This window comes from Vespula vulgaris, chromosome 23 (genome assembly GCF_905475345.1).
Source record: "Vespula vulgaris chromosome 23, iyVesVulg1.1, whole genome shotgun sequence".
In the NCBI taxonomy this organism is placed as follows: domain Eukaryota; kingdom Metazoa; phylum Arthropoda; class Insecta; order Hymenoptera; family Vespidae; genus Vespula; species Vespula vulgaris.
The window spans coordinates 871502-899446 of NC_066608.1; the positions used below are offsets into that span (position 1 = coordinate 871502).

The 27945-nt window shown below is 31.8% G+C and overlaps 2 protein-coding genes across 9 annotated transcripts; one reads left to right on the top strand and one right to left on the bottom strand.

Moving 5' to 3' along the window:
- The first annotated feature begins 198 nt into the window (after nt 1-198).
- Nucleotides 199-14871, top strand: LOC127071887 (dihydropyrimidinase). 3 transcript variants are annotated; one of them, XM_051011685.1, is made up of 11 exons: nt 199-459; nt 5567-5661; nt 6522-6834; nt 7824-7997; nt 8095-8208; nt 8817-9049; nt 10504-10840; nt 10924-11079; nt 11165-11438; nt 11562-11637; nt 11855-14871. In XM_051011685.1, the coding sequence occupies exons 1-11, from the start codon at nt 421-423 to the stop codon at nt 11895-11897; spliced, it is 1854 nt and encodes a 617-aa protein (XP_050867642.1). In that variant the 5' UTR covers nt 199-420; the 3' UTR covers nt 11898-14871. The 3 variants fall into 3 exon arrangements, with proteins under 3 accessions (XP_050867642.1, XP_050867643.1, XP_050867644.1); XM_051011686.1 differs by lacking the exon at nt 8817-9049 and adding an exon at nt 9788-10020; XM_051011687.1 differs by having other exon boundaries at nt 200-459; nt 11562-14871.
- LOC127071886 (epidermal growth factor receptor kinase substrate 8-like) lies at nt 11854-27753 on the bottom strand. 6 transcript variants are annotated; one of them, XM_051011679.1, is made up of 11 exons: nt 27586-27753; nt 24427-24575; nt 20809-20883; nt 20389-20627; nt 19976-20312; nt 18679-19892; nt 18478-18595; nt 15978-16316; nt 15741-15909; nt 15543-15678; nt 11854-15466 (listed from the first exon to the last, which is right to left on the bottom strand). In XM_051011679.1, exons 3-11 carry the CDS (start codon nt 20852-20854, stop codon nt 15401-15403), a joined length of 2664 nt encoding a protein of 887 aa, XP_050867636.1. In that variant the 5' UTR covers nt 20855-20883; nt 24427-24575; nt 27586-27753; the 3' UTR covers nt 11854-15400. The 6 variants fall into 6 exon arrangements, with proteins under 6 accessions (XP_050867636.1, XP_050867641.1, XP_050867640.1 ...); XM_051011684.1 differs by lacking the exon at nt 24427-24575 and adding an exon at nt 24929-25046; XM_051011683.1 differs by lacking the exon at nt 24427-24575 and adding an exon at nt 24929-25049.
- Between the last annotated feature and the right edge of the window lie 192 nt (nt 27754-27945).

Consider the following 27945-nt stretch of genomic DNA (forward strand, 5'->3'; position numbering starts at 1 on the left):
CGTTTAATAACGAAGTAAATAAAATCAACAGATGTCGCTAATATATCCTGCGGAATATCATTGATTATATCCGACGGTAAACGTAAAATAATAATTCAAATATTCGCGCCAGTAAAGGAAGAGATTGTTGGGTCACGTGACGGTACGAAGGAAAATAGTGGGGGAAACAGTTGAAGAGCGCACGTTAAGTGCGTCGTCTATCGCTCCGCAGTCGTATTTCTGACTCGAGAGTACTCGTGTGTGTCGTTCTAACCTTTAACGTTACAATCGACGCGGTGGTGATAGAAAATCTTTTTCTTGTACATTTATAAAAACAAAGTAAACGTTAATCCTTCTTTGTCTCGCTCTTTCTTTCTTTCGGTAGTTCGAAACAAGAAGAGGAACACGTTTCTCTCAAATACCGATATTACAACTGAGAAGATGAGCACGCCGGTGAAGAAGGTGCCCATCCACCTGCAGGTTAGTAAAAAAAGAGAAAAAAAAGGAGGGAACTTGGCAACTTCGTAGAATCGTTTCATCTTTCTTCTTTTTTTTTTCTTCTTTTCTTTGATGGAAGTAAGGGAGAGAAGGCGGCGCTATCTATCCTTGAAATCGCCTCGCTTCGATTATTTATTCTAGTTTCTTCATATACATATATTACGTTATTGCTGTACCGGTAAACGATATTTCAAATTCGATTGGATATAATTAGTAAATCGTATATAATACGTAAGAAATCGTACATATATATACATATATACCGGATTTTCTCATCTTCCTATATCCACGCGAACGTCACCATACTTTTTTAATAATGGCATTTCAAAAAACGACGTTAGAATTAATTACGTGACAAACTTCAGTTACGTTCACTCCCATAATTTCTTACTACTGTATCGACTTGATTTTCGTATAATATACATATATACTTAGCATATAATTTAGCTGAAGTATATATGTATATATTACAATATTTAGTTTATATCGTTTAAATTAACGTATCGTCGAATCGTAATAAAATTTCTCATAAAAAAGAACATCGCTATATTAGTATTTTAAAAAATGAAAAAAGAAAGAAATAGCAAAAAATATCCTAATTTTTGTCGCATCGCTACGGCAATTGGAAGGTTGGTGGCTTATTGATCCGAGTGTCTTGGTGCTCGCGCCAGTCTCTATCTCGTGGAAGGAAGCAGACACCATAAGTGTAAAAGAAAATAGAAGAAGGGATGGGGGAGTAGGAGGGGGAGGAGGAGGAAGAGGGAAGACGAGTAGAACGGTCGTATAATAATATAACGGAAGATCATAATTCGCTATACATTTTTCCTATTCCTTTCTTTTATTTTTTTTTTTTTTAATATATTGAAAAGTACAAGGTTCCTCGATCGTATATCATTTTTGTTTTTCTTTTTCTTTTCTTGTAATAATAATAAAATAAACCCTCCCCTTTTTTTATAATTCAACTTTCAACGAATATATATACCGAGTAAATATGTAAATGTATACATGTGTATGCAATCGTCTTGATTTTCAACCGTAACTATCTGATTTAATTTTCCATGTATACATGTATATATATATATATATAGTTTCTATATATGCGATATGGCGAAAGAATAAATGAAATTGCAAAAAAGTAATTGCGTGGGTGGATTTTCCATGGCCCTGGAAAATCATACGGCACTGCTGGGATGTGCTTCTTTAACCGAGAAAACGGCTAGCTCTGCCGTGCGCGAATCAATAGTTCGTCGACACTGCTTCGACCTAAAGTCGGAAAAACGCGTCGGCTTCGGATTATATATCTATATGTGGGGGTATATATATATATATATATATATATATATATATATATAAACGAGGTGCGTACCAGTAAACGATGTTACGTCTACGTTCATGTAACTTAATTATCCTATTTCAACTTTCTTTAAACATTGTGTAGCTGGTACATAGTATTGTAAATAAATCCTTTTTTTTTTTGCAGAGTAAACAAAATATCGTTGTTTGTATTACTACGAATATTGCCACTTGGAATATATTATTATATATTTTTAAATCATTCATACTAAAAAAACTGTTTATACATTCGAATATTGCGCTCTATTAATACGAATAATATAGTACACGCAATATATTATCACAGGTTTTTGAAAGTCATTCATACTAAAGAAACTTTGTTTACTAAACATTCGAATACTGCGCTCTATTATTATGTATTATCGATGTTTGTAATATTGTACGTGGTATATATATTTTTCTCTATTAATTTAAGCTCATTCATGACAAATCTATATTTTCGATATCGATATTTTCATATCGATATATCGATATTTTCGTTAAAGGAAATTTCTGTTCGATCGAATTTCGGTTCAACGTTATTTCGAAAATATAAATAGATGCACAAACGCATAAAACGGTTAAGCCAGGTGTGACCTATGTCTGCTGTTTCCGGACTTTATTGCATTTAGCATAACGAAACTAGACCAAAGCAGAACGGTTGTCTTACTCGACCCGTTTACATATTTACACGCGTGAACGAGGAAAATGTAACGAAGAGTCTTCTTTGAAATTGTATCTTCATTATGTCAAGGAATTCTCACCATTGAAATGTGTGCTTTTGCATTTTTTAACGAACAAATATATGGTACACGTGTGTCTATGTGTTACTATTACTTTGCAAACAACACTTGTTGACTTATATTTTTTTTGTAAAGATCGAGGAACGTGTGTATATATATATATATATATACACATGTGTGCGTAACGAATGGATATTTTGTGGATACATTTTGCACAATAATGTAAATTGCAATGTTACGTAATATTTACTTCTGATTCGCCTTCTTCCTCCCCTATCCCCACCCTAAGATAGAATCAGGACAAATGTTTATGCACGCGAACCACTTAGCTCCTACTAAGCAAGTTTGTAAGATTCTTTCATTAATGGTAGAGCCTAGTTCTCTTGATCGGACTAACGTGGAATGAGAGAATCCAAGTTCTAAAGGAAAATTTCTGTTCTTCGGTGGGATAGAGAAAGAAAGAAAAAAGAGACCCGTTAGTTACTTTTCTTGACCTTAATGAACGCGATATGCGATGTGTATATACATATATAGATACATGTATGTAGTAGGTGTATACAATGTCAGGAACGATTAATATGTTTGATTCTAATGAAAAATATGAATTTAAACAAGTCTAATAAAGCACTGGTAATCTATTAAATCGAAACTATAAAGAAGAAGAAAAAAGGAAAGAAAAAAAGGATTTATAGATCGAGAACAGTTTACAGAGCTCGTAAATGTTAGGTGGATCTAAATGCGTAATTCACAAAAGTATTTTTATCTCCGCGATGTGGTACGATCCGACACGATGAAACTAGATTCGCGATTCGATCATGGCAGCAATTTACTTGCGATAACAGACCTTATCGTGTTCCGAAGGGGAACATGCGAAGGCTATATAATCATCGATCGAATTTTAAAAAGGGTTATTTGTTTGATTCGAACAAATGCATTAGATTTACTACAGCATCCAGAGAGAAAGAGAGAAAGAGACAAAAAGAGACAAATCGTTTCGAATATGTTCGATCTGTTTTACCAATGTGTTTAGAGGACAAAGCATGAGTCGAACCCGCGAGAGCCTTTTTTTTTTCTTTCTTTTTTTTCTTCTGGAAGGGTTCGCCAAGGCTGCTGCTTCAATATGTGTTTGTCTACGTGGGACGTATTTTAAGCTCCGACGTTAGACTGAAAATATCGTAAGAAACGATCTTCTCTGACACATGAAACGCATATGTGTGGTTTAATGAGCGAAAGCTTTTCGAGGATGACAGGAAAGTCTGACCAAAAAACGTGCGTGTTTCTCTTCGAAAATTCATTCGAAAATAAATCTATGCGTTGAAAGAGTACCTTTGCCATATCGTTAGAAATCGTTTGAAAAGTTTTGAGGATTCGAAAGTGGAAAGGTCGTGACGAAAGAGAACGATATAAAAGAGGGACGAAGTTGAGAGCGAAAAAGGGACACGAGAAAACAAAAGGTTCTAACCTGCTAGCAGTTTTAAAAGCCATCACCACTCTTGCCACCCTTCCTCCCTCTCTCCTCCTTCTCACCAGGGGACGAAAACAGTTGGATTGTCCTTTTTCAGCACCTTCCCTCTTCTGTTTCTTCTTTGAACCATCATCCTCTTTGCCCTATCCTGTCCCTCCCTCTTTTCATCTTTCCCTTACTGAACCTACTATGGTGGTACTCGTCGAAAAAATAAGCGTCCATTCAAAGGAACGACGTCGCTTACGTTTTCTTCTTTCTTTATGTGTGCATATGTGTTTTTGCGACCGAGCTCTTTATTTTTATCCCCCTCATTTTTGGTTTGCACCATTCACTGTTTCTATTTAACTTCCCTTTTCTACGATTAGTCGTAAATTTTAAAAGCGTACACATTTTCTTTCTATTTATATCTAAATTGTTAGAGACAATCGTCGATACCATTCAAGCGTTGCTCCCTTCTCTGTAATATTATAGTATTTAATTTTAAATCTTTGGGAAAGTAGAAGTACCTTTTTTTTTACGATTACAGTTATTTATAGTGCATAAATATAATCTTACCTAGAAAGTAAATATTAATCTTAGGGGTTCGAGTATATTATTATCGGGGGTATTAGAAAAACCGTAGGTTTTTTAAGTAGAATTTTATTTTTAGGAGAGGGACAATTCGTTTCAAAATTAGCCAATCAAATTTCAAGTAAAATTTATTTGTTTATTATGTAAAAAATTGTATTTGTTATATTTGTATATCGATAAAAAATAATTCTCATTCTACATTATCATTCGATTTATCAATTGAAAAAAATCAATATCCTTAAGATAAAAAATTAATTTTTTTTTTTTCATAACAATGTTTTTCAGGGGGTTGGATATATCAATATGGACCATTAATCCCCCAATTTTTTTTTTCTTTTTTTAGACAAATTCATTTTTCATTATATTCTATTTAACTGATAAAATTTCAGATAAAATCTGTCCACTTATTAGAAAAAAATAGTATATTTATCTGTCAATTCCAAACAATCAATATTACATTATCAATCTATTTATCAATTGGAAATATCTAGAAAGGTAGAATCATTTTTTCTAAGATACTAGATGAGATAAGAGTAGGTAAAAACAAGTTTGTTGAACGCTTATCGAACGCTGTGCTCGTACCACGCGTGTACGCCCTTATAATTCGGTATTGGCCGGAAGTGCGTGTTGCGCGCGCGCGTTCACCATTCTACTCCTATAGAACCATACATACATGTACACATAGACACACACATCGATTGATATACCCTGCCATAATACATTATATCTATAGTAATGCGCGCATACTAATCGACGCAACCGGACGTGCTCGAAACAGCCTGCAAACGAATATCAAGGACGGGGGCGCAACCATAATCTTTTCTATATATGTATGTGTATGTGTACTAAATATATCGCGAGGGTATACTCTCGAATTAGGATTTTTTTATTAAATTGAAAAAAAAATTTTTTTTTTAATTTTTTTTCTTTTTTTTTAATCATGTTATTCTTGATTTGTTTATATGTTTCTTTTTTTCAGAGCGCGCAGAATCGGTTATTGATCAAGAATGGAAAAGTTGTTAACGAGGATGGTATAATCGATAGTGACGTTTACATCGAGGATGGCATTATTAGGTGAGAAATTAATACAATAATTAATCTATCGATTAGATTCAATCACGTGCCAAGTTTATATCAAGACACAAATGAATGGTATTATTAGCTGAGAAATTCATGATACCTTTAATTTAATTATAATTTACCTTTTTTGTCTATGTAAAATAAAAAATTTTATAATTATATGTTTTTCTGCGTATAGAAAACACACACATGTAGAAGTACGTGATGTTTAATAATGTTATAAAAGATAAAATTCGTTTCACAAAAAAGTCTGTTTGTCACATTTCTTTTGATGTAATATTCGCGTGAAACATTTCCACGATACGATAAGCTAGTTTCTTTATTATCAAAGTATAAATGGAGTGCGGGCAGACGCATATAATGCGTTGGCCGTATTAACCAATGCGATTTGTCAGATATGAGAACGTGACTTCTCTTATGGAATAGTCTCATGGTCTAGAAATTGCGATATTAGATAAGCGGATAACTTTCATCGTTGTTTTAATCCTGGAAGGATCATAAATTAGATAATAACTATGTCTATTTTTAAACGGGTGATTTATTTATAGAACAAATAGAAATAAAAGAAAAGAAGAGAGCACAGTTTTATAGAATATTTTAGAATAGAAAATAGTTTACTTTTTTTTTTGTTTCTCATAGACAAATAAAACTTGATCTAATTTAATAAATTAGATATATGATAACAAATATTATAATTAAACTATAAAATATATAGTAGTTGTTGCATCTCATAGACAGACAGAACATACTCTCGTTTAATTCTTTGAGATAATAACATTTATTATTAAAGTATTTATAAAAAAAAAAAGAAGAAAATATTTTGGAATAGAAACATTTGTGTTTTTTTTTCACAGGCAAATGGGCCGCAATCTCATTATACCGGGTGGTACAAGAACCATCGATGCACGTGGAAAATACGTGATGCCAGGTGGTATAGACCCGCATACTCATTTTGAATTGGAATTAATGGGTGCCAAAACAGTTGATGATTTTTATCAAGGCACAAAAGCGGCTGTCGCTGGTGGTACGACGATGATTATCGATTTTGCCTTACCTCAAAAGGATGAAACCATTCTTGAAGTTTATGAGAGGTACAGACAGATTGCGGATGAAAAAGTTTGCTGCGATTATGCTCTTCACGTGGCTATTACATCCTGGAGTCCGAAAGTAAGTACTTACTAATGTTTATTTTTGTAATATAAGAATGTATTAAAAGAATATTATTAAACATTTTTCTTTTTATATTTATTTTTAATACAACGACGTTACAATATTGTGCATGCGATTCAATAAAAAAAAGAAAAATCACTTGGAATACAATACTATCAAAGATAATAAATTGTCTGTTTTCACGGTCACTTTTTACTCATTGCAATGAACTATTCGTTTTTTTCTTATCTCACACGAGTTGTTTCAACGTGTTAAGAAGATAGGCCTGTTACACGATTCGCGAGGTCATTATGTCAAGTCCGATACGGCTCATGCTTCTCCCGGTTAGTCATTCAGAATGAGATAATTGCCATAAGACGAATCCTTTTCTAGAAAAGAAAGTTTCTCTTTTCCTATCTTTGTCGATCGACCTCTTTTCTCTTATTACATAATATATATAAATTTATTATATATATAATATAATATAATATAATATAATATAATATAATATAATATAATATAATATAATATAATATATATAATATAGGTTTAAAATATTTTTATCTTTTATATATTTAAATTTTCTAAAAATAGTAGGAGTGCATCGACTCGAATGATTTACAGATAAGGACAACGCAAGAACTTTAATCTCCCAATCCGGTGATTGCAAGTCTAGTATTCTCTATGTAGTAGTCCCGACTTGTAACCGTAACTTCGATCGCTAACTGAATACTAAAACGTAGGATGAGGAAATCGCATAAGCAGCGATCGGATGAATGGAATTAATTACTATTCCTTATTTGATCCTATTTGTCTTCACTTTTATAGATCTCAGAATGATCTAGAATGATTTTCTAGATCACCAGATCTCTAAACTCTTTATTTAATCCTGTTTGTCTTCGTTCTTTATGGATTCTAGAATGATCTAAAAAGAACCAAGAATTATCCGCAACAATTAATCATAATTTTTGCAATTTATTTTTTTCTCTGTGTTCTTCTCTTTTCAGATAAAAGAAGAAATGACGTTGCTGACGAAAGAACACGGCGTAAACAGTTTTAAAATGTTCATGACTTATTCTTTCATGTTAAGAGATATTGATTTAATCGAAACGTTCAAAGCTTGTAAAGAATTAGGAGCATTGGCTATGGTTCATGCTGAAAATGGTGATATTATTGCTGAGGTAGATAAATTAAAATACTTCTTTATAATAATTATAATCATTTGTTGGAATAAAAAAAAAAGCTAAAAGAAGAAATATTTTTTATAAATTATTGTAGAATACTAAGAAATTATTAGCTGCTGGAGTGACTGGACCAGAAGGTCATGAAATGTCACGACCTGAAGAAGTTGAAGCGGAAGCAGTGACCAGAGCTTGTACGATAGCAAGTCAGGTATGCTAAAGTTCTAAACCAAGCCTCGCAATGGTACTTCCTCGTGCCATTAGTTCGTCTATTTAATTGCGTTAGTTTATTCTCGTAAAAGAACTTTTCTTTATTTGTCTTTCTTTCTTTTTCCTTTTTTTCATTGTTGTTTTTTCTTTTCATTGCTTTTTGTGCATTCTTATCTATCTCTGTTGCACGTATCACATTTCCGAAGAGTCTTGCACTTAGGTCTATATGTATGCCTTATACGTTGTTGTAATCAAAAGTAAATAAAAATAATTTTTATGCGTTTTTTGCTACCCTAGAGATTAATGAAAAATATCATTTATATTTGTACACTTTGTTTTTGACACGTCGTATTTGCGTAAAAACAAATAAATAAGAGATAAATACACACACACACACACAATATTATATACAAATATTTTTATATAAAAGCAATGGAAGGAAAAGAAACAGAAATATTTAGATATTAGAAATCTATATATATTAGATATGTAAAAAAAACAATTTTATATATATATAAGAATTTTTTTAATATATATATATGTAGATATGCATTAATATGTTAAAGATTAGAGATGCGAGCCAGCAAGAGTAACTTTTTGCATGCTTAGGTAAATTGTCCGCTGTACGTAGTGCATGTGATGAGTCGTAGCGGCGCAGAAGCCGTCGAAGCTGCTCGTAAACGCGATGTTTGCGTCTTTGGCGAGACCTTGGCAGCTGCTGTTGGTACTGATGGTACCAATTACACGCATAAATGTTGGAGGCACGCCGCAGGACACGTTTTAAGTCCACCTCTTAGGCCAGACCCGAATACACCCCTTATACTTTTAAATTATTTGGCAAGGTGAGTCGTGAAGCCACTGTAATATTTATTTTACGGTGACCTTGACATCCGATGAACGGCTTCCGAAGACAACTTTTATGTAGAACAATTACCTCGACCTCTTTTTTTTTTGTAATACTTTTCGTTGTATCAATCCGTTGCGTGTTATCTGTTACTTAGTACAACTGATAGTTACCTCTTTCCACACACACAAAATTAACTTTTAATATCCGACAGAAGTTAAATTTCAGTAAAATAGGCTAATCACCATTATCTAGACTTCCCTACTGACGTTTCAAATCTCATAAAGCTCCTCTTGCGTGCGGAGCCAAAATTTATATTTAGAAATTTTCTTACTTCGAACTTTACCTTCGAAATTCGTGGAGCATGCTTGCTGCTATTTCTTGGCCAATAGCTAATTTTATATTTACTTGTGTTCCATTTCGTTGATATTATTGGAATGATAATAGTTATATAATCGGCACTATTATATATTATTATATCTTGTCAAAAAAATAGAAAGTAATGGATTTACATATGTATGCATCAATGCACTCGTTATCAAACTTTGATGTGTAGGTAAATGCATTGTTATCGCTTGATTATTATTATTATTATTATTATTATTATTGTTGTTGTTGTTGTTGTTGTTATTATTGTTATTATTATTACTATTATTACTACTATTTGGTGGGGAAAAGATCAGTCAGAAAAATGTAATAATAATTTCAATGAGAGATATATCAATATCGCGTTTAGGTGAATAGTCCACTGTATATCTCAACGGTATCAAGCAAGTCAGCTGCCGATGTTGTGTCCGCGAAAAGAACCGAAGGTGTCATCGTTTTTGGAGAAACTTTAGCAAGTTATGTGGGTGTCGATGGTACCGAACAATACGGAAAAGATATCGAAAAAGCAAGACGTTTTGTAACTAGTCCACCTCTAAGGCCAGATTCGACTACACCTGCATATCTAATCGAACATTTGGCTCAGTAAGTAAAAAAAGAGATTAGATTTCCTCGAAGTAGTTTATTTTTCTTTCTACATTTTCTGCACATGAATTTCTAAGTGACACTAATGTGTTACATACATGTCTATTTGTCTACGTCAAGACATAGAGTCACTAAAAGACTATGACACATCAGTCTGACCAACTGATCTTCATTTTCATTGATGCAGCGTGGGAAGTTGCACACATCACATTATATTCTTAATTAAGCGTTTACTGCACAAGTTTTTTACTATTTTATCGTGTGATAGTTTTATATGCACGATTAACTCGTTAATTATTTATAGACAACTAATTTTTTCAATTGACGAATACATTGTTGAGTTCCTTCTTTCTTCGTTTTAATTCAAACTTTTAGCCGAGTGTGATGTCAAGGTAACCGATAAATATACAATTATTATGTTCAAATATTTCCATGTAATATCGTTACTTGAATCTTTGAGTTAATTCTCATGATTTTGATTAGGGATGGCCTTCAATTAACTGGCAGTGATAATTGTACCTTCAATGCTGAACAAAAAGCTTTGGGTAAAGATGATTTCTCTAAAATACCAAACGGAGTTAACGGAGTCGAGGACAGAATGTCCGTAGTATGGGAAAAAGGAGTACATGCAGGAATCATGGATCCTACGAGATTTGTTGCAGTTACCAGTACAAACGCAGCGAAAATATTTAATATTTATCCTAGAAAAGGAGTGATCGCTGTAGGCTCTGACGCCGACATCGTTGTTTGGGATCCTAACAGGAAACGTACGATTTCTGCTCAGACTCATGTCCAAGCTGTTGATTTTAATATTTTTGAGGTGATCATTTTATACTGATGTAATCAACGTTTACATTTATTATTTGATTATTATTATTTTTTTTATGTTTGTTCCTAAAATAGGGTATGGAAGTTCATGGTGTACCTGAATACGTTATCGTAAACGGTCGTGTATGTGTGGACGAGTGTGAATTAAAAGCCGTTCATGGTTTTGGAAAGTTCGTAGAGACACCAACGTTCTGCAATTACGTATACGACATGATAGAAGAACGTGAGAAGGTATATATATTGTTTGTAAATAAGATAGAAAGCAGGAAATCGATGTATATACGTATATATATATATATACATTGATACCTTTCAGAGACCTAGAGGTGTACCACGAACGGAAGCAGAAGCAAAGAAGTATGCCGAGGAGGATGCTGCTATCGCTAAGGCTAGGGAAGCAGCAAAGGCAGCAGCTGCAGCTGCTTTGCATAATAATCAAACAAACGGTACTCATGAAAGTCCTAAACCGAAATTGGCACCGGTTGATTGTATACCCACTTTACCTGACTCTGCGATTATGACGCCATCATCGAAAGGTCCTCGATTGGAAGGACAAAGAAATTTACAGGATTCTACATTCTCTATCAGTGGTACATAAGTTTCTTATATTAGTTCTAAGATTTATAATTGAAAGGAAGATATTGTTTGTTGTATAATTTTTATAGATAACCGGATATAATAGTTAAATGTGAAATATGTTTTTATTATTATAGAGGACGTCGAGGAGGCACGAAGAGCTTGCATTCGTGTTAACAATCCACCTGGTGGACGTAGTGCGGGAGGTTTTTGGTAATTTTGTAAAAGAAAGCATACACACAGAATTGCTTGGCGGATAGAAATGATCAAAGCGACAGTCGAATTGTCCTTTTTTCCTTCTCCTCACATATTTTTCTTTTCTCATATACTACATTATCATTACAACGTTCAGTCTGCTTTTATAGGTTTTGCTAATCACCAAATATTAAGCTAAGTTTAGTTGATTTCATTGGTGTTCTCATCGATTAAGGTCTGTTCCATCGAAGGAGGATTTGGAGGCCACTACCCAGTAGGTTGTATACTACTTGTATTCATTCATATATATATATATATATACACATATATATATCTTTCCACTTCTCGCTTCATTATCTCGCTTTTATAATCGCTTCATTGTCAAGTTCCATTGTCATTCCATTATCGCTCCGTCGTCGTTTTGTCGTCGCTTCTCACATTTTGGCCTTGGATTCTTTTAATGTTGCAAAGATATGTAGAAACATGATCTGTAATTCATGCGAGCAAAGTGACCTATCTTCAAAATGATTCAAATAGATAGACTATTGATCCAATGAACGTAAAGAAAAAAACGACGATTTAAATCTTTTCAACTTCCAAGGTCAATTTTTGAGCTCTATCTATTATTATTTATTAAATAGATTACAGAACATTTAAAGCCTCTTTTTTCTCTCTTCCGTATTGCTATAATACATAATTTTATATCTAACGTGTAGATGTAATCTAACGCGCTTAGTCATTTTTATATACAGTTGCATTGTCCTCAGGATAGGAAACAAGATACGGAACAATCAAAAATGATTTGTCTGTCGTAATTTTGTTTGTTTCTTCTTACTTTTGTCTGACAAACTAATTTATACCTCTTAGGATCTCTATTGACATTTTACTTTTACCCATGACAACTACGTAATATATATATATATTCGTATATTTGATGATATACCAAAATTTTTGTTGCATAGATATCATCCTCGACAAACGAAATATGTTTTTTCTATTGACGTTAAACTTTTTACTCCTTTAAAAATGTGACGAAAGAAGGTGATTGTTTAGCATATTACGATCTTAACCCTTCATATAATTACAGAAATTTACAAAAAAAAAAGAGACATTTTCTTTTGTTGCGCGATAAAACGTATGTACTTGCATTATTATTTGTATGTATGTATGTGTCTGCAAAATCAATAATGTTGGAGTTGTAAATGTCTCACATACAACATTCACAAGTATCTGAAGATTAATTGGTTTATAAAGAGATTTAATAATATGATTGTTTGTTTTATATTCGAAATTTATGTTATAGTTGTAATGTTATGTCTTATTACAGGTAATGATAATATATTTGAGCATAAGTACAATTTATTGCAGCCTTAAAAAATATTATGTAAATATAAAAAAGAAAAAATCAGTTATATATATAGTTTACATTTATATTATTAATAACAAGGTGTAGTATGTGATTTGTTTAAACTTTATCAAAGGTTTCTCGGTTATTAACAAAGTTATTTCAAAGTGAAGCCTGGAATTTGTTAAGATTGTAACACCAATTTCAGTATATATTTCCCGATTAATATATATATAGTTTTTATTTGTAAGATGTTAATCTTGGAACTTTTATGATTTATATACACAATATAAAAAGAAAAGTATATATATATATAAATTCTTCTATTAAAGCTTATCCAACAAATAGTGGCAGCTGATGTACGAATAACTCAAATCGATAAAATTTGTTGTCGTTTCTTCTTTAATATAGATTTCATAATTATGAGCTATGAAAGCTATACGTTACGCACAAATGTTTTACATCAAATGGTTAAATATTTAAAATCTCCTTTCATAAAACGAGCAATTTACAAATATGTGCAATTATTACATATATATGTATACATACACACACGCGCGCGCGCGCGTATTTAAAGAGAAACAATATAACTAAAGAAAAAAAAAAAGAACATTAGCAAAATAATGATCTTTTAAATATAGTTTTTCATGTTACATGTATCATTTTCCTGTTATTTTATTATATGAATTTTAAAGTTGATAATATCACATTCCAATTTGTCAATTTCTTTTTTCATTTTTTTTTTTTTTGTATACTCTTCTATAATAAATTAGAATGAATTGAATCACTTTGTAATTAGAATATACATTTGTTCTAAAAAAATGATTATGAAAGTATCTTCATTTTCTATCAAAAATGATAGTTCCGATTCGTAATAATAATAAAAATTATTACTATTATTGGTAATAGCAACTGATCTGATGATAATAATAAACATTATATAATAATCGTTTATATATATATACATATATATATATATGTATAAACCAATGTTACTTCTAATGAAAAACGTGTGAGACATTCACGAATGACCAATTCATAGCACTGTATCACTGAGAAGCTGTTATTATAATCATCCTTCACTGTTAGTAGAATCGTAAATAGAGACTTGTGTCGATTTTTTAGATTGATTACCAGTTTTCTAGACAAATTTTATACAACATTTTTACAAACTTTTAGATATTCATAACATTGGGATTTAGGGCGAATGAATTTTAGCATCTAGTTTTTTCCAAAAATGAACTATTCGAAGGACACTTTATAGGCCTTTTATATGAATCATGGCATACATTATAAAATGCATTAAATATTTATTTTGTTCATATCATAATTTAAAAGGAGTACAACAAAATAAGATGATCAATTGCATTTACATTAAAATTGTTTTTAAGTATTCGATTGTATTTTTTAACAAATTATTCGAACGAAGAAACAATTATGTTCCCTCTCAATCGATTTATTACAATATTATTATTATTATTATTATTATTATTATATTGTTAATTTAGATTGTAAATTGACGCACAATTGACGTACGTAAAATGCGCTGCAATCTTTAATGCTTTTTTTTTATTAAACGCCACTAAATATGCTTCGTATAGAAGCAATATATGATAAACGTAGCTAATAATAATAAAAAGTGGGTGATGTGTTTGTGAAAGGAGCTTTGCTAAGAATTGAAAATTCTATACAATATTATTATTATTATTATACTTATTGATGTGTTCACGTCATGTGATTCCGACTGGAGGAGTATTCAGAAAAATTATGTGTAATATATCGGATATATAATTCTAAGATTATATACAAGAAATGATATATACACAGGCGGATAACTATTTATGTCTGTTAATAATTAATGTATAATGATAGCTTCAAAATAAACATAACGCGATATTAATAACAAAGCATTCAATTTTAAACAAAGTGTTCATGAAAATGATAGTCGATTTAAAACTTGTCTTCGTATATATATGACATATGTTATATTATTTTTTTTGTAGAAATTCATTTCTTTGGCTAATACTGCTAATGTATTTATTTAAAATTATGAGACTTTAATATCGTTAATTCTTTAAGTTACAATTAGTCTGTCATAAATATATACATATATCTAAAATTAAAAAGTGAATATTAATTTTGAGTAGAGAATGTGTGCAAGCTAATTTTTGTACAGTTTACATATGAAAGAGAAAATAAGTATATCAATGAAAATTTCTTATTTTAAGTATTTTCCTTTAATAAAATTATGAAGTACTAGAGCATATTAATTGATTTATATGTTGCATATATAACTATATAAGTAATATTGATAGCTTATTGCGCTTCATAATTTTATTAAAAATTACAACTACTTTTAAGCGTTCAATTATTGTGTATATACATATTTATATATATGTATATACGCTTACTATAATTGTGTCTTTTACGTTTTATTTATTCTGCCTTTTGCCGAACCTTCTCTAAAATCTGTTTTAATTCTGATACCCTTGTCGTTTCGTACTAATAAAAAATTTTAAGTGTTAGAATCAAAAGAAAACAAATATTTGTAAAGTTTAACTATTGATGTTAAACTTACCCCGCATTCGTTTCGTGATAAGATGAGCTGTTCCCCCAGCTTTTCACCTTCGTTAGGGCCAAAATATTGCTCCAATTGTCGTTTCGTTAGATTAAATATTTCAGCACCAGTCATATCTTTCAATTGTTTGCAAACTCTGTAAAAATAGTAGTAGTATTTTAGTGTTATTTTTTATATATAATAATTTTTTATACTTACTTATCTGAAAATCCTTTCGCCGTCAACCAAGATTGAACTTCACGAGGAGTAGAATATTGATGTAAAACTGTTGCTTGCATTTCTAGAATATTTGGGCTATGTTTCTTTTTTCTAAACATGTTTAATACATGTTTAAGTTCCTCCTGAACTTGGTCTTGATTACACGTACCTTAAAATTAATTATTGAAAATAATTGTAATGTATGATTATTGTAGTATCTTGATTTTCGAAACTTACCAGCGAAAGATTTATTATTTTTATACGATTCTGATTTGTTGGAAGTCGTCGATGTAGTTGATTTTTGAGTCTGTAGAACTGGAGGAGGTGGTGGAGGTGGTGGTGGTACTGACAATGATGATCGTGCTGATGGTGTTTGTGATGCTGATGGTGCTGATGGTGTTGGTGGGTTTGGTGCATTGGATTTGTTTTTCAATTTATTTTTTAAAGTTGTCATTTGTATTGGTTGGATTATAACTATTGGGCCATTCTTTTTTTCCAATCTTGGAGTTTTTTCCAATGTATTACCGGATACGTTGTCGTTTGTACTTGAAACTTCATTAGATGTAGTCAAATTCTCTAAATTAATTGATTATCTTCAATTTTTTGTATTCAACCGATTGTGTTTTTTTTTTTTTTTTACATATTCATGGAATATGAAAGCAAGCAGTAGAATCTGATTTTTATTTATTCTGCAGATTCTTAAATATGCAATACAATTATGCATTCACATTTTACAAACATGAAATTTTTGTTCACTATTGATAAAAGCACTCACACAAACAAACAATCTGTTTTATCTTTATATCAAATTTTATCCCACAGAACATTCTATACTTTCAACAGGGTTGGACAATACAATAACATTTAGGCGAATAAATATTGTAATCATATATATTTGTTCATAAGATGATGTACATTAATTACAGTGCAATGAAATACTGGACGGATCGCATTCCCAAACCTTGAACACAACATTTATTGAAATATGTTTTGACAATCGTTACGAAACGAATAAACAAATTAATTGTAAAGACAAATTCATTAACTTGTAATATCAAGAAACGTGTTCATAAAAACTTTAAGATATATAGTAATATAATTTACTGGACGGAAAGATAAATTTTATTGATAACTACTAAATTATTTATTCCACCCAATTATTTTTTTATTTCCTCTGCAAGTCGATGCATAATTTATACTAGCTCCTTTACACGAAGACATACAGATACATGCGACAACACGTTAAAGCACAAATTAAAGTTCCGCTACTCGTCATAAAAATGACAAAATGTTTTCAAGTCAAACTAAAAATATCGTACCTTTTTGATATGTTCATAAAATGATTATTTCACTTATTTATTTAGTCTAACGCTTTTATAAATTGCAGCAACTTTTTTATTCTTGAAATATGCATCCAGAATGACTCGCTTAATTAATATGGTCACAATATAGATATAAAAGAGAGCCAGTCGTTAAATATCCTACAGACTTGAGTTGTATTACAATATTTTCTCTAAAAGTCTATGTGCAAATTATTTTATCTTGCTAAAGTAAATTTGGTTAGTCGAGATTCTTTGTACGTATTTCGTACATAAAGTATCTTATAGAGGTATTAAAAAAGAAAAGAAAATAAAATAAAATAAAAAAAAACAAAGGTATGACAATATGTAATCAATGGAAATAACGCGTTTTTCTATTAATTGTTAAATAATAATATCTACTACTAATACACTAACTTATAAAAAAACATTCCATATACTTAAAGATAAATTAATTGTTAGAATTGATTAAATTAAGTTGGATTAATTTTGAGAGCATCATTCAAATACACCATCTAATATTTTGGTGATATATGCAAACTAATTTATTAAACTGGTTAAAGAAGAACTTTAAAAGTCTTCTATAATGAAATTCATTATTTAGTATAAATAAAAGATAATCAATCTTAATATTATATACAGGATGGTATTTCTCTTTTCTTTATATATATATACATATATATATGTATATATGTATGTATGTATGTATGTATATGTGTTATCAAACTTAGGTTCATACTTTTATTATATGTCATAAAAGATTGCTAAGAAATATCTCAGGTAATAGAATACACATAAGAAATGATCCAGTTAAAGTTAACAAATCTTTCTGTAATTAATGAATGTATAAACGTAAAAATAAAAAATCGACGGTTATCTGCGAGATATAGATGATAAGATTAAAAAAAAAAAAGAAAAGAAAAAAAAAAGAAAAAAGTCACATTATCCAGGGCTATTAATAAAAGCCAAATCACCCTGTGGTCGTAGCGATAACGATTTTAATTGTTCAGTCTAGACGTTATTCGCGCTTACACATATTATTATTATTATTATTATTATTATATTATTATTATTATTATTATTATTATATATACAGAAACATTAAATAAAATAATATATCAAGTATTATGTAAAAGATGCATACTGTAATATTCAATTTTAAAGAGGTCATTATAAAAAAAAAAAAAATAATAGTAACTACTCGCAGTAAACTTTACAGTGATAATCTGTGATTAGATAATCTTCTTATTGTTTAAACAAATATTGAGATAAAGAAAGAGACAGAGAGAGAAAGAGAGAAAGAGACAATGAAATTTTAATGCGAGACACAAAAATGTCCACGTAATCGAAAGCAAAGCGTACCGAGGACAATTTGTTCAAGACGACAGAACGACGTTATTAAAAATAACGAAATTCACCTTTTTTCCCAAGACGTTCTTTTCTCACCCAATCCGCGGGTGCTGGTGGTGGAATCGCATGAGTTCGATGAGCTGCTTCTGGCCCCGGACTAGTACTGGTTCTTTCAATTTCAGAATCCTATTGGATATTAATTGATATTAATTGATTTAATATAAACAAAGTTAATTGAATCGATGGAAAATTAAAGACTGATTTCTCACTTCATAACTATAGCCATGTCCTTGTCTAGGGTATCGACTTGTATATAATGGATTATTAAATACATCATTTTCAGCAGGCTGAGATGGATTGTGAGGCGTAACAATAGTGTGTGGCACGTGAGCAACTTGACCCCTAGAATTTCTCGCTTTCCACCACTTCCTACTGTCATCGAGTATTTCCAGATATTCACCCCTGACAACCGTCAATTCTTTATCGTTGTTAGCTGTTCTAGGATAAGTAACGTGAACGATCTTAGCATTTCTAGCTACGAGCTCATCCAACCAAACTTCTTGAGCTCTTTCGATGGCAGCACCTCTGGGTGCTCTTTCAATGGAATCAACTGATATGTCACTGTGAGCTCTGGTTTGTTCGACTCTTTCTTCTCTGGCATAAAGTTCCGAGGTTGGTCCGTAATTTCTATCAAAGTATTCGGTACCAGCTCGGTCCTCTCTGCTATCGTATTCGAGATAATCGCTACTATAATGTGACTCGTCGACGTCTCGATGATTGTAGTAAGGATCGTTCTGTTGTTCAGGAAGTTCATCCCTCTTTTGTTTGTCAGCATTCAAAAGAGAAGCAAGATGATCGTGATCTCGGTCTTCCGGTATGGGATATTCCGGTGACCAACCATCCGTAAAGATCGGATGGTAAGGTGGTACGTGTCCTTTCCATTGATCACGAGGAATGAGCCACGTATCACCGAGAGAATGCCAGAGTTCAGTTTCTTTGCTGGTAACACAATTGATTAGCAAATTGACCGCTTCTCTTGTCAATAAAGGTGAGACGACCTTGCTTGGTAAATTCGGATCATAATTCGTATCGTGAGATGCATCAACGATCAAAGCAAGTGGCGTGAAAAGGAAATGTACCAGCTCCGGTGCATTGGGATCGTGAATGTGTGCTTTCAATTTGGCTAAAAGATTGAAGGAAAGTTTGAATTTTTGAAAGATATCAATGAACTCCATCTCTGGTGGTGGCTTTGCTCTCATCGTTAACATGCCATCTCCTAGGTTTCTCTTTTTCGACTTTCTGTTACGCCGTCGACGTTCCAATTCTCTCGATGCAGCTGCAGCATATTGCAAACGTGCAATAAATTTTTCAATGTCGTCAAAGCAATGATTCAATATCGTCACGTCACGTTCGTATTTTTCTGACGACGTTGAGGACACTTCGTCGTTGTTTTCTTCACGTGATATATCGTTCTGGCCATCGGCTATAGGTTAAAAATAATTACAATCTAATCAACACGAAATTCTTGTTATCTTGTGCAAATAGAATATCGCCTAATATATTCACCATTGGCCGCATTAAACGCAGACACCTGTTCGCGTACATTCACACCGTTCAATGGAGGTTCAGGTGGTGGTAACGCAGGTGGTGGCGGAATTTGACCTCTTGGACCTCTAGGCGAACCACCTGGTACGAGTTTCCCCATTTGAAGCATTTTCAAATCCTCGACCAAATCTTGAGCAGATACGCTTTGACACTGAAAGATATGCATTTCTGCTCTTTGAGAACCACTGTCGTCGGCGACAGAAAATACCAAAATGTTGTTGTACATCTCCATTGGGTCTCTCGAGGTAAATGCAGTTGGTTCTTGGATCAAAGAAGCTGGAAATCGTTCCATCACGGCCTTTTCCAAACAAATACAATCGTTAAATATATTCATTAAAAATTTATCTATGTAGATTTCGATAGAATCAATGTACCCCAGTTTCGTTGTCCATGATAAGAACCCAGTTTCTTTCCAAACGAAGCTGCATCTTTTGACTCCATATACCATTGCTTTTTTCTAATTGCAAAAGACGACGCATACCATCAGCCGGATAAACAATGCCTATTTCTTTCGTCACTGTAAATGTCGCTAAATGTTCCATCATGTATGTAGGTGGTTCGGTACTACTTCCACGGCCACCGGAAGTACTCGATGGTCCGCTCGAGCCACCATCTTTGGAAGAGGACAAATTCCAATATTTCATAAATAATTTATATTATTATTATTATTATTATTACTACTACTATATTTTAATATCGATATTTAATATTTATCGATATTAATTCTTGATGGATGATATAATTTATATATTTTTAAATACCATATAATTTACTAACTGCTACATTAATAATACCTTTGTTATAAACTGCTGGACTATGGCTGGTATTATAGTATGGCATATTGGAAGTTCAAACACGATCAACCTTGCCTGAAACATCAAATCGTAAAATAGAAAATAACGATGATAGAAATGATATACGATAAAGATCATTTTTAATTCATTTTCTTTTTTTCGAATGTCGAAATAAGTATTCAATATCTCGATGACGGTCTATAGTTGAACGGTATGTCTGTTAGCTGTATCCGGCTAGCATCGGGTCATGGGACCCATACTTGGTATCGCATGAAAGTCAGCATGTAACCAAAGTGAAATTCCAATGAGCCTAATTCGTTCGTTAGGCATGTTTCGAATTTCTTTCATGGGTGTGTGAGTATCTACCGTCGATTTAAACTTTCAAAATTATTTAAAGAGTACTACGAATCATTTAGAACCTTTCAATTTATGCTTTCATTCAAGATGAAGAACTTCTTTTAGAGCGTGCTCTAATCATTTAAAACATTTCACAATTTATGATTCATTCGTGATGAACTGCAAACTTATCTAGAGCGTACATTAATCGTTCAGTACAATACAATTTATGGTCCATTTAAAATTCTATTTAAGGACAATAGCCAAATCCATTATACTTTACGACTGAGTAGCTTGCTTTGCCAATGTCGTTCAAAGAATTCGAAAGTGAAAAGTAAACTTAGAGATTGTGAGATTCTCTCTTATCTATCTCGATTGTAACGCGAAGTGCTTTGATAATATCTTTCTTCTTGTCCTATCGATATAAAAGTAAATAATTTAATGACACGTACATGATCACATATCACGAATTAATACGTATATTATATACTAAAAAGTACGCACTTACATATACCAAAAATACATAGGTGTATGTAAGTACATCGTACACGTATCTACATCTAGATCAGAAGGTAAAAGTTCTTGTATATCGTAGAAAGAAGTACATCACGAGCCGTGTGTGTCTACCATGTGTGTGTCTATGTATATATATGTATATAAATATTGCGTATTAAGACAATGACCGTCATAGGGCAAGTTCTTCTCTCTAACATAAGCGAATGCTTTCACTGCTGCGTGGCTCGCAGCAGTAAGTAATGTTGCAATTTACTAGAGAGAGAGAGAAAGAAAAAGAGAGAGAGAGAGAGAAAGATAAGGTGCCGTGGGAAACTTTAGAATGTTGGAAGACATTATTAAAAAGTCAAGTATATCGAGTGTCCTTTTTGTACGGATATCACTTCGACCATTACCCACAGCTTTCTTAATTTTTTTTTTTTTCCATTGAAGAGGAAAAAAATAAAAAAAATAATACATAAAAAAAACATGACGTGACACTAAAATCGAAGCTGTTTCTCCTCTCTCTCTCTCTCTCTCTCTCTCTCTCTCTCTCTCTCTCTCTTCCCCTCATCCTCCTTTTATATTTTTGAAAGATAATTTTCATAAATCTTTCCAATGACTTTAAGTGAGAAAAGAGAAAAAAGGGATAAGCCAAGACGATAGGACGACGAGTGGGACGATCTGTGTATCAAACTATAAAAGATCAGAGAAGCAAGTTTTTAACGGGAATTGATAGAGATTCCTTCAGAGATTTCAACTATCTAATGTTTCAACGTAATCACATCCAATATACGTTTTTTTTTTACATCAATACGCGGTTTCCAAACAATCATTCTTTGTAATAATTATACATTTTTCATATACGAACTGTTTTCCATTTGTCTAATCATTTTTTTTTTTTTTATTTGATGGTGTTACTTTTGAATGTAAAAAGTTAAGCATCGATCGAGTGAGTCGACGCAAGAAGATTTTTAATAATTTTAATAATAAAGTTTGTTGCCTGTGAACGGCTCGTATACGACTAACGCAATGAGTAAGATTTCAACATGATTATTTCAGAGACTTTAATGCCAGCATAGACGAGATTTTTTCGAAAGGATTCATTGACGCTGTCATAAAAAAAAAAAAAAGAGAGAAAAATAAAACAAGAAGAAATAAGAAACCATTATGCCAATTATTATTTGTTGGGTGATCTACAGGAAACAAAAAGGTATTATTGTTCGAGTAAAGGAAAAGAGAGAGAGGGAGCGAGAGAGAGAGGGAGAAAGAGAAAGATAAAACAACAACACGAATCATCGATAGAAGGAGCCAAGTAATCGTTTCTATATGCAGGCACACCTCAAAGAGAAAAATTTACTAACGGAATGCGTGTCGCAGAGAACGTGGTATAAGCACGGCCTTGAACGTACTTGACATAAACACCGCCATTCGACGTTCTATTCGTTTAGGAGAGAAAAATTCAATAAAAACTTTTTACCATTGCGTGCAGCCGACAACGAACAGGAAATCCAAGTAAATCAAATTTTCGAGAATTTGTTAAAATGAAATCGAATATTGCTTGAGCGTTTGTTCAAGGACATTAGTATAGATCGATAACGTTATCTTCTAATGGTAACGTTCTTAACTTCCGCATTCTTTTATTTTTTTACATTTGAGAATTTTTAATCTTGAAAATTCTCTTGTTTGAATAGTTTTTTTTTTATAAAAAAAAATATATATATATGATTTCACGTATTTTTTTTTTTTCAACGAAAATATGACATTTTTGATTAAAACATTATTATAGAAAGTTACCTTAGAAAGTGTCGAGTCATACTCGACGTAGATATAAAATCGATATCGAATCACACATATGATTCTAACCTATAAATAAATATTTATATGGGCAATTACGTAACAAAAATTATAGAAATGCATAGGTTATTGTACGTTTTCATTTCACTGAAAAGAACCATAATGTTTAAATCGCGACAGATTAAAGAGTATTACTTTTTTTATGCTCGAGCAACCATTTAATTAAACAGATGCAAGACGTGCAACATAAGGGCATTGACTGAACTGCCCGTAGACGTGCAGGAATTTATGCGGAAGTTTCGTGTTTTTCATTTATTCTACAACCGTTACTCCTTACTCGTAACTTGGTCGCTCGAAGAAACTACCGGAGATATCTATTATGTTGGTACACTTAGCCGCATGACAATTGTATTTTATACAAATTAAATTATTTCTTTTTTTTAACCAATCATTTAGTTATCTAATTATAAGTTTTAGTAATCATTTTGTAGTAAACGTAAAGTAAATGACAAACTACTGGCTATTTATTATTTTTGATACTTAATTACTGCACATAAATTGTTTTTTTTTAACGTTACATAGCTTTCTAAATTTTAACGATTATTCGATTAATCGATTATATAAATCAAATCTTTTTCAACAACAATTTGATAATCTCCAAATTTTAATCGATCATTCGATAAATCGATTATATAAAATATACTATAGTAACAAAACTCGAATGCAGATGGCGGCGTTTAGAAAACCCGATTCGAACAAGATACATACGTAACAAAAATGAAATAAGAAAGTTTAGATCTTAAAAAAGATCTGATCGAAAGTAAACAACAGAAGTTTAAGTAAGTAGAAGTTAGCGTGTTCCTCGTGGTTGGACGCATATGCGTGGATACAATATACACACACATACGTGCGCGAGCTCACATACTTGTACATAGCGAAGGAAGAAAAAAAAAAAGAAGTGGAAAGAAAGTTAGCAATGTGCCTCTCGCATACCTTCCAATTCGTGTTGCTGTGTTGAACAAGTTTTCCAGTGAATGGACCGAACGAATGCACTCCGAATGCTTCCACACGATTAATAACTTTAATGATCGATACCTCTCGTTCAAAATATATCTCAACTATAGTTATAATCGTCCTCTAACCTTAAAAAAAAAGTTTTCCAAAAATTGTTATTGTTACTTCTTTTCATTTTCCATTAATAAAGCTTCCACGTGATTATTAACTATAACGATCCGATGTATCTTTATTAAATTAAATCTTAGATATAGTTACTATCATTTAACCTCAAAAAAAAAAAATTATGTTAATTCCTTTCTTTCTATTAACGTGGATTCAAAGATAATTCATGATCGTTTTAGAAAAACTTTGCGAGGAATGAAAAATGATCGTTGCAGGGGGTTAGACACGAAGCAACAATAAATAATGGAGGTTTGTATTGTTCGTTTTGAGAAAAAAACAGAAAGAGAAAGAGAGAGATAGAACGTACAGTACTTACGAGAGAACGAGTGCGCGCGCATAAAATCGAGAAGATGCGTTATTTAACGGCGTAGGAAATTGCCTAAGGTCATTCAGTGTCACGTCGTGTGTCATCATGCCAAGAGATTTGCACTATGCTTCTTAGAGAAGGAGGTAAAAGAAAGAACAAGAAAAAAAAAGAAAAGAAAGGAGCGAAAATAAAAAGAATCGACTATATGCCCGTATAACAAGTATACAAGAGTATAATGTATATAGCAGAATATGAGAGATACGTATGGCGTATAATGCATCATGCGGGTTTGACGCGACACTTTCCAGAGAAATGAGCCAGAAGCAATGAAAAGAGATGATTATGGTTATATTATTGATATATTTTTCTCCTTACGTATTAGTATTTTATATCAATATTATTATTATTACTAAGTTTCGTCAATCAATTTTTTTACTTGATATCTTTATAGTAATTCATAGATTTAGAATCATTCTAAAACTAGATATTTAAAATCCGCCGTTTTGATGAATGGTTTATAGTAACGATCTATATTTCTTATATTAATTATTGCTATAATCAGTCTTGCTTCTTTTATTTTTTTACTTGTTTATATATGTAGTATAATAAAAAAGAAATATGTTGAAAGAATCATTTGCAGTATTGTTCTAGTTTTTGTTCGATTAACTATTAATTTGATTATTTTTTATTTTTGATATCAAATGTAAATATGCACACACATGTACTTTGAAAACAATTCGTTAATGAATCTACTTTTTGAGGTTATATCGTATTCAATGATGACATCATAGTGCAAAGGATTAAAATTATCATCGAATAATTTTTGTCGAGACCGAGTATATCATTTGTCGATATAAGAAAGAATCGTTTTAAACTTTTGAAAGAATCTTCTCGATGAGTTTTCTATTGTAAAGTGTTTTCATCATTGAGTTTCTTCGATCTATGTCATGGTGATTGCAATGACACGCGTAGGTCTACTTAGTGGGCGTGTATTACAGGTGTTCTTAGTAATATCAACGATTAGAAATATCACTAGAGATGATTATTAGAAAAAGAAAAGAAGAAAAAAATATACAGAATATTATATAAAATAATAGTTGCGTAACATTCAACTGTTGTTTTAATAAACAAACTGATTTTTTTTAACCTTAACCTCCTCTCGTCAATACGATACAATAGAAATCAGTAAAATCGTTCGTTATAATTAACACAGAGACACCGTCGATCGTATCTCTAAATAGATAAGAATTTTTACACTTGAGTATTGAGTGTAAAAGTATCACAATTTTATGAGTGTGTTTGTACGATAGAAAGAGAGAGAAAGAATGAAGATTGTCACGAAGTAAAAACCGATCTCGTGCTAGATATAAATGTAATATAATCGCCGAGTTAAATATCATCGTAAAGTAAACGTTAAAAGAGTAGGAGGAAAGTGAAATAAAAAATGAATTTTTATATTTCATTAAAAGTAGTTAACCGGATTAAATCGATAAGATATATAAGAAAAATAATGGTGATAGATTTTTTCAAGAAACGATCGATCGATCGTGTTACGAACTAGTGAGTCACCTGCAGTGATAATGATATCGAGATAACAATGCGAATTGTTTTCTGAAACGCAGCATATTTCAATTTGTAAGGTGTTACGAATTCAAGAAAAAAAGAATAACTACGCTAGTACATGAAAAAATATATATATATATATATCTCGTGTATTATCTTTTCAACACATGTGTGCGTTTGTATATTGTATGTATATATACAATAAATAAACTTGAAAGTCACGTACGACGTTAAAGCATAGAGAATATTCTATATCCGGATGTATAATTATAATACTGATAGACATATCTACATATATATAGATAAATTCGAATAATTTATCTTTCCATTTACCTAATACTTTTAATATACGAAATAATACATGTACCTGCGAACAAGAAGAAAAATAATCTCTTCCAATCGTTAATAGAATTCCACCTATGCATACGTTTGCAATCTGGTCAATCTATTTGGTTCTTCATTTTAAATAGAAAAAAAAGATAGATGTAAAAAAAAAAAGATCGCACAGCAATTTCCACAATGCACGATTTAACTACACTATCGATAGACGTAAATACACAACAACAAAAAAAAAAGAAGAAGAAAAAATGTAGGCGTAAAAAAAGGTGTAAAAGTAAGGAAATCGTTCGGTATAGATTTTCACTAGAAATTATTTTCAAAAGTAGTCTTAAATGAACACTAGAGAGCAACAGGTGTGCCTCTGAAGAAGAATACCAATTGGAATATCAATTGGAATTCCGTTAAGGATGAAGAAATCCAGGATTGCACTGAATTCCGTTATGGCGTTAGAGTGATATCCTTTTAGAAGGAAACCTTGACACAGCGATTGCTTTTATTTAGGCGTGTTCTTTCACGGAAACGATGTGAATGTATAGGACGATATATACAGTATTGCTGTTAAACTTACAAGGAACTCTAGGTGTCGCGAGCCGATGACGATAGGTATACTGCAAGCGAACGAACGAACGAACGAACGAATGAACGAAACGAAACGAAACGAAACGAAACGATACGAAAGGAAACGAAAGGAAACGAACGAAACACGGATGGCCGCCGAAACGAAAAATATCGTTAACGCGATCTTATAGATTCTAATTACTTACCTATTTTTAATTGAAACAATTGTTTCTCTATATACACGCACTTCACTCTCACATACACAAAGGAAGAAACCTTTTCAAGGAATGAACACCTCCAAGTCCGACCATGCTCGAGTGAAAATTTCTCACGACTACTTTTGATCCTTCTACCTTCTTTACTTCGCGGTTTACCTCTTCTCACCTCTACCCCTTTGCCGAGGTGCGATCTTTGATACGTCGATTTCTATTGGCTCATTCTTTTGATCGCTACGTCATGATCGTTTCTTTTAACAGGGACGTAATAATTTTGGGTTTATACTTTGGTCCGATAGTTTAAGGTTATTTCAATTGTTAATTTTATTTGTATTCGTATAGCAATTACCG